The sequence below is a fragment of the Notolepis coatsorum genome, assembly GCF_963971535.1.
Source record: "Notolepis coatsorum genome assembly, chromosome: 5".
NCBI classification, from domain to species: Eukaryota; Metazoa; Chordata; class Actinopteri; order Aulopiformes; family Paralepididae; genus Notolepis; species Notolepis coatsorum.
In genome coordinates this window covers 160,284,051-160,300,481 of record NC_140169.1, presented here as the reverse complement: position 1 = coordinate 160,300,481, position 16,431 = coordinate 160,284,051, and the positions used below count along the sequence as shown (strand labels likewise).

Sequence of the window (16,431 nt, the reverse complement as noted above, 5' to 3'; positions counted from 1 at the left end):
AATATATTGCCTATATTTATGTCTTTATACTACTAAAATGGTAAATGGCTGCATTTATATAGCAGCTTTTATCCAAAGCGCTTTACAATTTGTTCTCACATTTTACCCATTCACTCACATTCACACACCGACGGCGGAGGCGACCATGCAAGGTGCCAACCTGCTCATCAGGGGCAATTAGGGGTTAAGTGTTTTGCTCAAGGAGGACACTTCGACACGCTGCCCGAGAATCGAACCGGGAACCTCCGGATTACCATTCTCTACCTCCTGAGCCACTGTGGCTCCCAACTACCCTGCCCTGGCTACTACAACCCTGCCCATACCTCCCCTCCCCCCTCCTCCATGCTGCCATGACACCTGAATTTTCCCAAGGGGTCAATAAAGGATTATCAGCTGCATCTTCTGGTCAATGTGTGGGGATTGGTCAGTGTGTGGGGATTGGTCAGTGTGTAGGGACTGGTCAGTGTGTAGGGATTGGTCAGTGTGTGGGGATTGGTCAGTGTGTGGGGATTGGTCAGTGTGTAGGGACTGGTCAGTGTGTAGGGATTGGTCAGTGTGTGGGGATTGGTCAGTGTGTAGGGACTGGTCAGTGTGTAGGGATTGGTCAGTGTGTAGGGACTGGTCAGTGTGTGGGGATTGGTCAGTGTGTGGGGAATGGTCAGTGTGTAGGGACTGGTCAGTGTGTAGGGACTGGTGAGTGTGTGGGGATTGGTCAGTGTGTGGGGATTGGTCAGTGTGTGGGGATTGGTCAGTGTGGGGATTGGTCAGTGTGTGGGGATTGGTCAGTGTGGGGATTGGTCAGTGTGTGGGGATTGGTCAGTGTGTGGGGATTGGTCAGTGTGTGGGGATTGGTCAGTGTGTAGGGATTGGTCAGTGTGTAGGGATTGGAGAGTGTGTGGGGATTGGTCAGTGTGTGGGGATTGGTCAGTGTGTGGGGATTGGTCAGTGTGTGGGGATTGGTCAGTGTGTGGGGATTGGTCAGTGTGTAGGGATTGGAGAGTGTGTGGGGATTGGTCATCCTTCAGAGATCCCACACACAGTTTTAACTCTGCCAACTGTGGGTGTTTCACGCTACATTAGCCGCCATCGTCCTCCACGCCCCACAGTGTGAACATCTCATCAACAAGGGGCTCCTTTATAGTAAAGCAGGACCAGGGGTTCTGTTCCACAATTCTACAATTTCAATTGGCCGGCAATATATATATACACCCACAGACACATTATTAGGGCTGACCTCGACTAGTCGAATAGTCGACTAATCGATCGAAAGGAGCCATAGTCGACTGCCAACCTCTTAGTCCAGGGGTCGGCAACCTGCGGCTCCGGAGCCGCATACGGCTCTTTAGCCAATCAGCTGCGGCTCCCTGCCGCCCAAAAAAAGAAAAATTTGGAGATCGATGTCATACTGTGACACTGAAATGAAAAAATATTTCATCAACAAAAATATTTCATCAACTAAAATATACAGTACGTCACACCCCGCGCCTCTCCCTGCCTTCTGCAAGTGGCTAATCTTGAGTTTCCGACCCCCCAGTAAGCTAACCATGGATAAGAGGAAAATAGAGGGTTTAATTCAGCATGGACAGATTAATTTGCTTTCACGACTAACGATGCAGGCTTACCTGTATGCCCGATATGTGGTGCGATTTGCGAACAACGAAAAATTAACTTTTTATTTTATAGATTTTCCACAAATAAGGGAAGGACTCAAATAGAGCTGCATAGTTCAGGGTTTTATTTCAAAGTAGGTCTACAGATGCCAGTGTTTTTTCTCCTTTTCTGTGTTTTATTTCAAAGTAGGTCTACACATTGTAGTCTTTTTTCAAAGTGGACTACTTTTTATTTGATAAATGTTCCACAAATAAGGGAAGGACTCAAATATACCTGAATAGTTCAGGGTTTTATTTCAAAGTCGGTCTACAGACACCAGTGTTTTGTCTCCTCTTCTGTGTTTTATTTAAAAATAGGTCTACACAGGCAGTATTTTTTCTCCTCTTCATAAGAGTTTGAGGTTTTCCTTTGTTATAACAGGTCAACATTTTTCTTTTTGTTGCTTTATAATTCCATTAATGCAACAAACTGTGTGCTATAAGTATAAAGTATAATAAATCGCAAATTACTTTGGGTATGCAATTGTCAGGTGTTTTATGCTAAATGTGGGGTATGCTTAGGGATATATAAAACGTTATACACTGTGTTATCTTCATTTTAAGGGTAAATAGGTTGTGCGGCTCCCTGAGCATTTTATTTTGTGGGAGGGGGGAAAAGTGGCTCTTTTGATAGTAAAGGTTGCTGACCCCCGTCTTAGTCGAATGCAAAATATATATATATATATATATATATATATATATATTAGGGGTGTAACGATGCATAGATTAATCTAAATGCATCGATTCTAATGTGACGATTCAACTGCATCGATTTGAAAATGTTAGAATCGATTATAATCGAAATTAATCTAAATACAAAAATATTTTTCTTCTTTTATTTTTTATTCTTACGAAATAAGAATCGTGTGAGAGAATCGTGATCTCAATTCTTAGAGAAAAAAATCGTGATTCACATTTGAGCAAGAATCGCCCCCAGCCCTAGTACAGACTACATCATGTCATAGTGGACTACTGTCCTGTGACCAGAGAGGGTGAGTACAGACTACATCATGTCATAGTGGACTACTGTCCTGTGACCAGAGAGGGTGAGTACAGACTACATCATGTCATAGTGGACTACTGTCCTGTGACCAGAGAGGGTGAGTACAGACTACATGATGTCATAGTGGACTACTGTCCTGTGACCAAAGAGGGTGAGTACAGACTACATCATGTCATAGTGGACTACTGTCCTGTGACCAGAGAGGGTGAGTACAGACTACATCATGTCATAGTGGACTACTGTCCTGTGACCAGAGAGGGTGAGTACAGACTACATCATGTCATAGTGGACTACTGTCCTGTGACCAGAGAGGGTGAGTACAGACTACATCATGTCATAGTGGACTACTGTCCTGTGACCAGAGAGGGTGAGTACAGACTACATCATGTCATAGTGGACTACTGTCCTGTGACCAGAGAGGGTGAGTACAGACTACATCATGTCATAGTGGACTACTGTCCTGTGACCAGAGAGGGTGAGTACAGACTACATGATGTCATAGTGGACTACTGTCCTGTGACCAGAGAGGGCGAGTACAGACTACATGATGTCATAGTGGACTACTGTCCTGTGACCAGAGAGGGTGAGTACAGACTACATCATGTCATAGTGGACTACTGTCCTGTGACCAGAGAGGGCGAGTACAGACTACATGATGTCATAGTGGACTACTGTCCTGTGACCAGAGAGGGTGAGTACAGACTACATCATGTCATAGTGGACTACTGTCCTGTGACCAGAGAGGGTGAGTACAGACTACATCATGTCATAGTGGACTACTGTCCTGTGACCAGAGAGGGCGAGTACAGACTACATGATGTCATAGTGGACTACTGTCCTGTGAACAGAGAGGGTGAGTACAGACTACATCATGTCATAGTGGACTACTGTCCTGTGACCAGAGAGGATGAGTACAGACTACATGATGTCATAGTGGACTACTGTCCTGTGACCAGAGAGGGTGAGTACAGACTACATCATGTCATAGTGGATTACTGTCCTGTGACCAGAGAGGGTGAGTACAGACTACATCATGTCATAGTGGACTACTGTCCTGTGACCAGAGAGGGCGAGTACAGACTACATCATGTCATAGTGGACTACTGTCCTGTGACCAGAGAGGGTGAGTACAGACTACATCATGTCATAGTGGACTACTGTCCTGTGACCAGAGAGGGTGAGTACAGACTACATCATGTCATAGTGGACTACTGTCCTGTGACCAGAGAGGGTGAGTACAGACTACATCATGTCATAGTGGACTACTGTCCTGTGACCAGAGAGGGCGAGTACAGACTACATCATGTCATAGTGGACTACTGTCCTGTGACCAGAGAGGGCGAGTACAGACTACATCATGTCATAGTGGACTACTGTCCTGTGACCAGAGAGGGTGAGTACAGACTACATCATGTCATAGTGGACTACTGTCCTGTGACCAGAGAGGGTGAGTACAGACTACATCATGTCATAGTGGACTACTGTCCTGTGACCAGAGAGGGCGAGTACAGACTACATCATGTCATAGTGGACTACTGTCCTGTGACCAGAGAGGGTGAGTACAGACTACATCATGTCATAGTGGACTACTGTCCTGTGACCAGAGAGGGTGAGTACAGACTACATCATGTCATAGTGGACTACTGTCCTGTGACCAGAGAGGGTGAGTACAGACTACATCATGTCATAGTGGACTACTGTCCTGTGACCAGAGAGGGTGAGTACAGACTACATCATGTCATAGTGGACTACTGTCCTGTGACCAGAGAGGGTGAGTACAGACTACATCATGTCATAGTGGACTACTGTCCTGTGACCAGAGAGGGTGAGTACAGACTACATCATGTCATAGTGGACTACTGTCCTGTGACCAGAGAGGGTGAGTACAGACTACATCATGTCATAGTGGACTACTGTCCTGTGACCAGAGAGGGCGAGTACAGACTACATCATGTCATAGTGGACTACTGTCCTGTGACCAGAGAGGGTGAGTACAGACTACATCATGTCATAGTGGACTACTGTCCTGTGACCAGAGAGGGTGAGTACAGACTACATCATGTCATAGTGGACTACTGTCCTGTGACCAGAGAGGGTGAGTACAGACTACATCATGTCATAGTGGACTACTGTCCTGCGACCAGAAAGGGTGAGTACAGACTACATCATGTCATAGTGGACTACTGTCCTGTGACCAGAGAGGGTGAGTACAGACTACATCATGTCATAGTGGACTACTGTCCTGTGACCAGAGCGGGCGAGTACATGTTCTGGCCGTGACATCGCCTTCTGGCAACACGTGAGACACACATTTCTTTTTAAAGGTATGGTGAAATTGATGTTTTAGTAACATTGATGAGCATTCTAAAAGCAATTCTTAAAAATATTCAATTTTAAAAACAATCTTAAATTGTATTTAACACTGTATTTTGTTTTGTTTGGTTTTTTTGTTTTCTGTTTATTTGCTTGCATGTAATTTTAGCCATCTTAATTGTTAGTTTCATTGTGTATTGTATGTTGAGTACTGGCTTTTAATCATTCCGTTTTGGAGTAATTGTTTTTGTATGTTTTTTTGTGTGGACCCCAGGAAGACTAGCTGGTTGCCATGGCACCAGCTAATGGGGAACCGTAATAAAATCAAACGCATTTGCAAGTTCAACACCGGTCACAGCGCCCTCCGGTGGCTCCACTGTGACAGGCAGCAACCCGGCATATTATTTTTAATTATTATTATTATTATTATTATTATTATTATTAATTAATTATTATTATTATCAGTTCATCGGGACGGTATCATCCACCAACCACTCTTTCAAACCAACCAAACACACGGCCGTATAATGTTACGTCTACTCCCCTCTAGCTCTCGGCGTACGTTAGTGTTGGTTAGCGGATCAATGCAGCCAGAGAGTCGCGGGTGTCGTTAGCGTAATGGACTGGGTTAGCCCATCATGGACGTTAGCATTGTGGCCAACGAAGATACTTGGAAAACGAGTGACCACATTCACGCGGCGGCCATTTTGCCCCGATGTCTGTCCACCCTATTCCCAGCATGGCCACCGTGTGAATATGGTCAATTATCGGATGTTGAAAAACAAAAAGGAGGAAAATAATGACAGGAGTAGCAATAATTATTATTAATTAAAAAGCAACTGTACCTCCGACTCCTTGTCACTTGAAGATCCCAGGCTTCCGAAACTGTGATTGGAACATTCGTTGTTTGTCAAACCCTGGAGAAAAAGGGGGGAAGGGGGGGGCTTATTAGAAACATTTGAAAATTAAAGATGTTTGCAAAGATGTTTGACACGTGTGCATGTCGCGGCACTGAGTTCATTCAGCACCTTCTTGAGATCAAGTGTACAAAACATCTAAGCAAATGAATAAAGGGCAGATGATTTACAGGGAGTTTTGTAGATGCAGTACTGAATTTTGCCATCCAGACACATGCAATTTGAAATATGAATATAGAATATCAGGCCTATAAATATTTATATAAACCTTATTATGGCCAAGTCATACATTTATGGATCAGGCCAGATCTCCTCTTTCCAATGGCAGAGTCTGGATCTGGATTTTGTACCACCAGGGGCCCGTTACAGGGCAGCAAATACTGAATGAAATCTACTGCAAGTACAGTTACTTTTTTACATCAAAGCTGGTGTGTGACATCAAGGCTGGTGTGTGACATTAAGGCCGAGGCCGGTGTGTGACATTAAGGCCGGTGTGACATTAAGGCTGGTGTGTGACATCAAGGCCTGTGTGTGACATCAAGGCCGGTGTGTGACATTAAGGCCGGTGTGTGACATTAAGGCTGGTGTGTGACATTAAGGCTTGTGTGTGACAACAAAGCCGGTGTGTGACATCAAGGCCGGTGTGTGACATCAAGGCCGGTGTGTGACATCAAGGCTGGTGTGTGACATTAAGGCTGGTGTGTGACATCAAGGCTGGTGTGCGACAACAAGGCCGGTGTGTGACATTAAGGCTGGTTTGTGACATTAAGGCTGGTTTGTGACATCAAGGCCGGTGTGTGACATCAAGGCCGGTGTGTGACATCAAGGCCGGTGTGTGACATCAAGGCCGGTGTGTGACAACAAGGCCGGTGTGACATTAAGGCTGGTGTGTGACATCAAGGCCGGTGTGTGACATTAAGGCTGGTGTGTGACAACAAGGCTGGTGTGTGACATTAAGGCTGGTTTGTGACATCAAGGCCGGTGTGTGACATCAAGGCCGGTGTGTGACATTAAGGCCGGTGTGTGACATTAAGGCCGGTGTGTGACATTAAGGCTCGTGTGTGACATCAAGGTCGGTTTGTGACAACAAGGCCGGTGTGTGACATTAAGGCCGGTGTGTGACATTAAGGCCCGTGTGTGACATCAAGGCCGGTGTGTGACATTAAGGCTGGTGTGTGACATCAAGGCCGGTGTGTGACATTAAGGCTGGTGTGTGACATTAAGGCTTGTGTGACAACAAAGCCGGTGTGTGACATCAAGGCTGGTGTGTGACATTAAGGCTGGTGTGTGACATCAAGGCCAGTGTGTGACATCAAGGCCGGTTTGTGACAACAAGGCCGGTTTGTGACATTAAGGGTGGTGTGTGACATTAAGGCCGGTGTGTGACATCAAGGCCGGTGTGTGACATCAAGGCCGGTGTGTGACATCAAGGCCGGTGTGTGACATTAAGGCTGGTGTGTGACATTAAGGCTCGTGTGTGACAACAAAGCCGGTGTGTGACATCAAGGCTGGTGTGTGACATCAAGGCCGGTTTGTGACAACAAGGCCGGTTTGTGACAACAAGGCCGGTGTGTGACATTAAGGCCGGTGTGTGACATCAAGGCCGGTGTGTGACATTAAGGCTGGTGTGTGACATTAAGGCTGGTGTGTGACATTAAGGCCGGTTTGTGAGGCTGGTGTGTGACATCAAGGCCGGTGTGTGACATCAAGGCCGGTGTGTGACATTAAGGCTGGTGTGTGACATTAAGGCTGGTTTGTGACATTAAGGCCGGTGTGTGACATTAAGGCTGGTTTGTGACATCAAGGCCGGTGTGTGACATTAAGGCCGGTGTGTGACATTAAGGCTGGTGTGTGACATTAAGGCTTGTGTGTGACAACAAAGCCGGTGTGTGACATCAAGGCCGGTTTGTGACATCAAGGCTGGTGTGTGACATTAAGGCTGGTGTGTGACATCAAGGCCGGTGTGTGACATTAAGGCCGGTTTGTGACATTAAGGCTGGTGTGTGACATTAAGGCCGGTTTGTGACATTAAGGCTGGTTTGTGAGGCTGGTGTGTGACATCAAGGCCGGTGTGTGACATCAAGGCCGGTGTGTGACATTAAGGCTGGTGTGTGACATCAAGGCTGGTGTGTGACATCAAGGCTGGTGTGTGACATTAAGGCTGGTGTGTGACATCAAGGCCGGTGTGTGACATTAAGGCTGGTGTGTGACATCAAGGCCGGTGTGTGACATAAGGCTGGTGTGTGACATTAAGGCTGGTTTGTGACATCAAGGCCGGTGTGTGACAACAAGGCTGGTGTGTGAGGCTGGTGTGTGACATCAAGGCCGGTGTGTGACATTAAGGCTGGTGTGTGACATCAAGGCCGGTGTGTGACATCAAGGCCGGTGTGTGACATTAAGGCTGGTGTGTGACATTAAGGCTGGTTTGTGACATCAAGGCCGGTGTGTGACAACAAGGCTGGTGTGTGAGGCTGGTGTGACATCAAGGCCGGTGTGTGACATCAAGGCCGGTGTGTGACATCAAGGCCGGTGTGTGACATTAAGGCCGGTGTGTGACATTAAGGCTGGTGTGTGACATCAAGGCCGGTGTGTGACATTAAGGCCGGTGTGTGACATTAAGGCTGGTGTGTGACATTAAGGCTGGTGTGTGACAACAAGGCTGGTGTGTGACATTAAGGCTGGTGTGTGACATCAAGGCCGGTGTGTGACATTAAGGCTGGTGTGTGACATTAAGGCTGGTGTGTGACATTAAGGCTGGTGTGTGACATTAAGGCTGGTGTGTGACATTAAGGCTGGTGTGTGACAACAAGGCTGGTGTGTGACATCAAGGCTGGTGTGTGACATCAAGGCTGGTGTGTGACATTAAGGCTGGTGTGTGACATTAAGGCTGGTGTGTGACATCAAGGCTGGTTTGTGACATTAAGGCTGGTTTGTGACATCAAGGCTGGTGTGTGACAACAAGGCTGGTGTGTGACAACAAGGCCGGTGTGTGACATCAAGGCCGGTGTGTGACATCAAGGCCGGTGTGTGACATTAAGGCTGGTGTGTGACATCAAGGCCGGTTTGTGACAACAAGGCCGGTGTGTGACATCAAGGCTGGTGTGACATCAAGGCTGGTGTGTGACATTAAGGCTGGTGTGTGACAACAAGGCTGGTGTGTGACATCAAGGCCGGTGTGTGACATTAAGGCTGGTGTGTGACATTAAGGCTGGTTTGTGACAACAAGGCCGGTGTGTGACATTAAGGCTGGTGTGTGACATCAAGGCCGGTGTGTGACAACAAGGCTGGTGTGTGACATCAAGGCCGGTGTGTGACATTAAGGCTGGTTTGTGACAACAAGGCTGGTGTGTGACATCAAGGCCGGTGTGTGACATCAAGGCTGGTGTGTGACATTAAGGCCGGTGTGTGACATCAAGGCTGGTGTGTGACATCAAGGCCGGTGTGTGACATTAAGGCTGGTGTGTGACATTAAGGCTGGTTTGTGACAACAAGGCCGGTGTGTGACATTAAGGCTGGTTTGTGACAACAAGGCTGGTGTGTGACATCAAGGCCGGTGTGTGACATCAAGGCTGGTGTGTGACAACAAGGCTGGTGTGTGACATCAAGGCCGGTGTGTGACATTAAGGCTGGTGTGTGACAACAAGGATGGTGTGTGACATCAAGGCCGGTGTGTGACATTAAGGCTGGCTGACTCACCTTGGTTCCCCCACTCGTGTTCCCCGTGATGCCCCCCCCCCGGTGCTGACTCACCTTGGTTCCCCCACTCGTGCTCCCCGTGCTGCCCCCCCCCCCCCCCGGTGCTGACTCACCTTGGTTCCCCCACTCGTGCTCCCCGTGCTGCCCCCCCCCGGTGCTGACTCACCTTGGTTCCCCCACTCGTGCTCCCCCCCCCCAGGCGGACTCACCTTGGTTCCCCCACTCGTGCTCCCCGTGCTGCCCCCCCCGGTGCTGACTCACCTTGGTTCGCCCACTCGTGCTCCCCGTGCTGCCCCCCCCAGGCTGACTCACCTTGGTCCCCCCTCTCGTGCTCCCCGTGCTGCCCCCCCAGGCTGACTCACCTTGGTTCCCCCACTCATGCTCCCCGTGCTGCCCCCCCCAGGCTGACTCACCTTGGTTCCCCCACTCGTGATCCCCGTGCTGCCCCCCCCAGGCTGACTCACCTTGGTTCCCCCACTCGTGCTCCCCGTGCTGCCCCCCCCAGGCTGACTCACCTTGGTTCCCCCACTCGTGCTCCCCGTGCTGCCCCCCCCAGGCTGACTCACCTTGGTCCCCCCTCTCGTGCTCCCCGTGCTGCCCCCCCCAGGCTGACTCACCTTGGTCCCCCCACTCGTGCTCCCCGTGCTGCTGCCCCCGACCCCGCCCATGAAGCGAGCCTCCAGCAGCTCCTGTCTCCGGGGATCCAGGCTGTGCAGCTCCTCCATGGTGCCTGAGGAAGAGGACCGACAAGTCACAGCTTTAATGACAATAGGGCTGCAACTAACGATTATTTTGGTAGTCGACTAATCTGTCGATTATTTTTTCTATTAGTCGACTAATCCAACGATTATTTCTGTCACACCCTCCATCTCTGCTTCCTGTGGGCGAGGCTCCTTTTCCGGGCTCTTAGCAGACTTCTTAGCTTAACATAACAGACCGACAGTAAGTTTGGGGGAACTAATGGGATAACTGGGGATGTTGTTTACTCCTGACAAGAGTCTCAAAGTCTGGGGTGATGGTAGACAAAGCAACTCTGAGGTCATGCTCAATGTCCAATCTGTTCCTCTGCGTGTCTTCAGCTGGACCAGAGCTGAGAAGCCACTTTCACAAAGATAGGCAGTGCAAAAAAAAGATAAAAAAAAGAAAAAAGAAAGAAAAAAAAATTATACGACGCATCGACGCAAAAATTCGGCGTCGACGAGTTTTTATGATCGACGCCATCGATTATGTCAACTAATCGTTGCAGCCCTAAATGACAACGAAGAGCGGACACCTTTTTAACCCTTTCACTGCCACACGAGGTTAACCCTTTACTAGGGCCGACCTTAGAATAGTTTTTTTGGAATTCGAAGCTTCGGGGCAGAGATTCGATTTTAATTCGAAGCTTCGAGATAAAAAAAATTTAAAAGAATTATAAATTAAAAAATGTATTTCTTTTTTTCTTATATTTTTTTTTATGTTGTGAGACTTGTACAGCACTTTGTTCAACTTTGTCAGTGCTGTAACGTTTAAACCTTTTAAAATCTTAGACAAACTAAACACTTTGCTAGTTTGCTTTCATGAAATATTGTAAGCCGTCATTTGAGGCTTTATAAAAGCAGCACAATGAACACAAATCTGTCAGTGCCGAGTCCGACCTCATCTTAAATAACAAACAGCATTACTTGTTGTAGTTAAGAGGCAGAGTTGATTTAGACTTTTTGAATATATTCGAATTTGATTTTCATATTCGAATCCCATGCCCATCGAACGAAGCTTCGAAGTATTTAAGACAGCCCTAAATGACAACAAAGAAAAGACACCTTTTTAACCCTTTCACTGCCACACGACAGAAGGTTAAACCTTTACTATCACACAACCGACGGTCGCCGTCGCTTGTGTGATAGTAAAGGGTTAACCTTCTGTCGTGTGGCAGTGAAAGGGTTAACCTGATGTGTGGCAGTGAAAGGGTTAACCTTCTGGGTATTGTCGCAGTGAAAGGGTTAAAAGGAACACTCCAACATTTTGGGAAATTGGCTTACAGTCTTCTCCAGAGAGAGACAAGAAGATAGATACCAGTTTCCTCTCTGTGCGTTCAGTAGAAAGCTATGCGGCTGCATGTTAGCCTAGCTTAGCACAATGAATGGAAGCGGACATGGCCGGTTAGCCTTCGGGAGAGGTGTTAGTTGGACAATGCCTAGGCTAACCGGCCATGTCGGCTTCCATTCATTGTGCTAAGCTAGGCTAACATGCAGCCGGATAGCTTTCTACTGAATGTACAGAGAGGAAACTGGTATCTATCTTCTTGTCTCTCTGGAGAAGACGGTAAGCCAATTTCCCAAAATGTTGGCGTGTTCCTTTAAGACTAGAGCCCGACTGGCGGCTTACAGAGAAACCCGCATACAGCCTGTGAAGACTGGCTTTGAAAATATATTCGAGGAAGGTAGAGGTTTCGAGATAGATATGTGAATAAAAAGATGGGCAATTCTACAATATTTCTGTGCAACAGACATAACAAAGCCATAGAAGAAACCATAGGGTTTATGCATGCCCCATCATCCATGGTACAGCTAGCCAAGGCCCGAGCTAGACCTACATGAACCTACAGAACTACTAGAAATGTCTGACCAGTGACCACTAAGTGTGTCTGACTCTTACTACCTAACCTGCAGTGCACGGACTACGTGTATATCATGCCAGTTAGTGTACCTTATGTATACTGCACCTGTGTATACTGTATACTTTACTTACTCATATATTCAGATTCTAAGCGTTAATATATAATATAACTGATGGGGCATAGTACAGACCCTCATCTGCACCTTTGATTACTGCCGGTTACTTGCTCATATTAATTATATTGTTTGTTTATTGTTTTTATCTTTCCTATAATTGTATTGCCTATATTCATGCGTTTCTACCGTCCCTGCCCATACCTGTACCGACGCGAAGAAGACACTCGTCTCTAGGGCTGAGCCCAAACGTTCGAACGTTCAAACCTTCGTTCGTTACTTTTTTATGCGTCTATTCATTCTGTTTAAACCAATGGTGTTTTTCTTCACAGTTGCAGATAAAGATTAGGCTACACTAATATTATAGTATTAAAACTGATGAGTTATATTCATTAAAGAAAGTTGATAAAATAAAATAAATCATTTAATCAGATGAATCACTTTATTGAAATTGAGGATTTAGGTTGAAGATATAAAAAAAACGAAGGTTCGAACATCCGTTCAAAAAACCCTGATGAAGTTCGAACCACGTGAAGACAACGAAGAAGAAACTCGTCTCCGACGTGAAGACAACGAAGAAGACACTTGTCTCCGACGTGAAGACAACGAAGAAGACACTCGTCTGACGTGAAGACAACGAAGAAGACACTCGTCTGACGTGAAGACAACGAAGAAGACACTCGTCTGACGTGAAGACAACGAAGAAGACACTCGTCTGACGTGAAGACAACGAAGAAGACACTCGTCTGACGTGAAGACAACGAAGAAGACACTCGTCTGCGACTGGAAGACAACGAAGAAGACACTCGTCTGTGACGTGAAAACAACAAAGAAGACACTCATCTCCGACGTGAAGACAACGAAGAAGATACTAGACACTCGTCTTCGACGTGAAGACAACGAAGACACTCGTCTCCGATGTGAAGACAACGAAGAAGACACTCGTCTCCGACGTGAAGACAACGAAGAAGACACTCGTCTCCGACGTGAAGACAACGAAGAAGACACTCGTCTCCGACGTGAAGACAACGAAGAAGACACTCGTGTCCGACGTGAAGACAACGAAGAAGACACTCGTCTCCGACGTGAAGACAACGAAGAAGACACTCGTCTGACGTGAAGACAACGAAGAAGACACTTGTCTCCGACGTGAAGACAACGAAGAAGACACTCGTCTGACGTGAAGACAACGAAGAAGACACTCGTCTCCGACGTGAAGACAACGAAGAAGACACTCGTCTGACGTGAAGACAACGAAGAAGACACTCGTCTCCGACATGAAGACAACGAGGAAGACACTAGTCTCCGACGTGAAGACAACGAAGAAGACACTCGTCTCTGACGTGAAGACAACGAAGAAGACACTCGTCCCTGACGTGAAGACAACGAAGAAGACACTAGTCTTCGACGTGAAGACAACGAAGAAGGCACTCGTCTCCGACGTGAAGACAACGAAGAAGACACTCGTCTCCGACGTGAAGACAACGAAGAAGACACTCGTCTCCGACGTGAAGACAACGAAGAAGACACGTCTTTGACGTGAAGACAACGAATAAGACACTCGTCTCCGACGTGAAGACAACGAAGACACTCGTCTCCGACGTGAAGACAACGAAGAAGACACTCGTATTTGATGTGAAGACAACGAATAAGACACTCGTCTCCGACGTGAAGACAACGAAGACACTCGTCTCCGACGTGAATACAACGAAGACACTCGTATTTGACGTGAAGACAACGAATAAGACACTCGTCTCCGACGTGAAGACAACGAAGACACTTGTCTCCGACGTGAATACAACGAAGAAGACACTCGTATTTGACGTGAAGACAACGAAGAAGACACTCGTCCGACGTGAAGACAACGAAGAAGACACTCGTCCGACGTGAAGACAACGAAGAAGACACTCGTCTGACGTGAAGACAACGAAGAAGACACTGGTCTCCGACGTGAAGACAACGAAGAAGACACTCGTCTCCGACTCTTCCTTTTCGTAAACGAGGCGACGGGAGAATTTAACGGCCCGATGGCCGTTTTAACCCTTTCACTACCGCACTACAGAAGGTTAACCCTTTACTATCACACTACAGACGGTTAACTGTCTGTAGTGTGATGGTAAAGGGTTCACCTTCTGTAGTGTGGCAGTGAAAGGGTTAACCTTCTGTATTGTCACAGTGAAAGGGTTAACCCGTTGTCGTGTGGCAGTGAAAGGGTTAACGAAGGGTTATGTATATAACCCAGTTCTGTGAGTTATGGTGCGCTCAGCACCTGTCTGCATATATCTCGCTTCAGCGTATATACACTGAATAAAAAATTCCACCATGTACCTTTACATGCCAGCATTCATCTGGCCACACCCCCATCCGCTTACCTACATGAGCAGGGGTGGGGCCACACACTCATCTCCTTCCCAACAAATTTCACCACAATGAAAAATTAAGGGCCGCAGCGGCGTCCAGGTGCTGAGCGCACCATAACTCACAGAACTGGGTTATATACATAACCCTTCGTTCTGTAGCGTTATGGCTTGCTCACCACCTGTCTGCATAACAGGGGCTGAGCGGAGCCATAGCCCGACGAATGTACCCCGCTGAGGCCCCCCACAACCATCAGACCGGGGAGGAACGAGCCCCCCCTAATGGAGGATACCCCCCTATTGGAGGTTCACGGGAGGGCGCCGGATCCGACCGTGCGAAGAGGCACTCAAGCAACTCAACGCACAGGGTGAGCAGACCGTGGCTTGACCCCACGACTACACACACGCACAACCCGCATGCCACCCGGGAACGAACGGAAGGAACAACCTTGTTACTGCCCCCAGAAATCACGGGGTCAAGAGCAAACCCAACCCCGTGGCAAGGCCGTAGCAGCGGAGCGCGAAGGAAGACCCAGACCCATTGAAGGGACTGGATCCCCTGGAAAACGGGGGCCCGGAGAGGTCAATGACGCCAGGCATCAAGACCCCACCAGGTGGTCACTTAGTGACACCGCCCCCCACATCACCAGCGTATTCGGATAAGGCCCCTCCAAGAGCAGGCCCTTTCCCCCCAATAGCACACCGCCTGGCACACTGACCCTGCAGAACAGGCAGTCAGCATGGCCGTAAGCACACAAAAAAGGTTAACCAACGGAAGCAGGCAGCGCACCGGGGAAACCAGGCAACGGGCTGTAACCTGAGCCTGGAGCACTGCGGACGAGACAGGCGCCAAAGGAGTCCGCTGAAAACAGCCCCCCCGGCGGAAGGGGCGTATGCTGGCGTTGTTGCATGACAAAGCCTCCATTAAAAAAAACCACCCAGAGGGGTCGAGGCAGAGAAGGCTGACATGATTGGCAGAAGTCATGAACATGCAGGGGCACACTCAACCGGGTAACCCGGGAGTTGACTCTGCTCCAACATACCAGGGAATCAACCACCCTCTCTGTACAGACGGTGGTTGTTCCTATAACCCCTCAAGAAAAAACTCAAACACACCTGCGGGCATACACTGGCTATACCGCAGTACAAGTGTTTCAGTTTTCAAAAAAGGGTTATCCCAGGCCTACGGTATCAACGAAACTTTACTTCGGACCGGGCCCGGCGGCACGGGAAGCACAGGGTTACCAGAGGAGGTCTAAGACCACCCCAACAGCCCCCTCTTCGCCACGCGTGAGAGAGGAGCGAAAAGAATGGAGAACCAGCCCTAAGCACACCACACTTGGTATTCCCAGGCGGTCTCCCAACCAAGTACTAACCAGGACCGACCCTGCGTAGCGTCCGAGATCGGACGAGATCGAGCGTGTACAGGTTGGTATGGCCGTAAGCCATTACGATAGTGCAGAGTACAATATGTACCCAACAAAGGGTCTCCATAGCGCCTAACCCTGTGACACCCGGACCGACCCGGCATTTTTCCCCCCGAAAAAAGCACAAGTCCCTCAGGGTACCAGAACAGCAGTTCTGCATCCCCGGCGGACAACGGGTTAACTGACCTGAACCAGCACGACCAGACCAGTCCCGTGTCCTAACCACGCCGACATGCCCACTCCAGAAGAGGGGGTAGGTATGAGTGTCTATCTAAAACATGAAAAGAGGGCGCCACCCAGACGGTCCCCATTTAGACCGTGCTCAGTGGCCCACCCCAAGGGCGTGAGACCCCTCTAC

At 48.3% G+C, this 16,431-nt stretch overlaps 1 protein-coding gene across 2 annotated transcripts in view; it reads right to left on the bottom strand.

The window, feature by feature from the left end:
* LOC311229294 (serine/threonine-protein kinase tousled-like 1-B) overlaps nt 1–16,431 on the bottom strand; it is a 127,572-nt gene that overhangs the window by 53,981 nt on the left and 57,160 nt on the right. For both annotated transcript variants that reach the window (XM_084315367.1, XM_084315368.1), the window contains exons 2-3: nt 10,196–10,308; nt 5,811–5,882 (exon numbers count right to left, since the gene is read on the bottom strand). In XM_084315367.1, coding sequence (XP_084171493.1) covers nt 5,811–5,882; nt 10,196–10,303 — 180 coding nt within the window. In that variant the 5' untranslated portion in view covers nt 10,304–10,308. The remainder of the gene's footprint in view (nt 1–5,810; nt 5,883–10,195; nt 10,309–16,431) is intronic.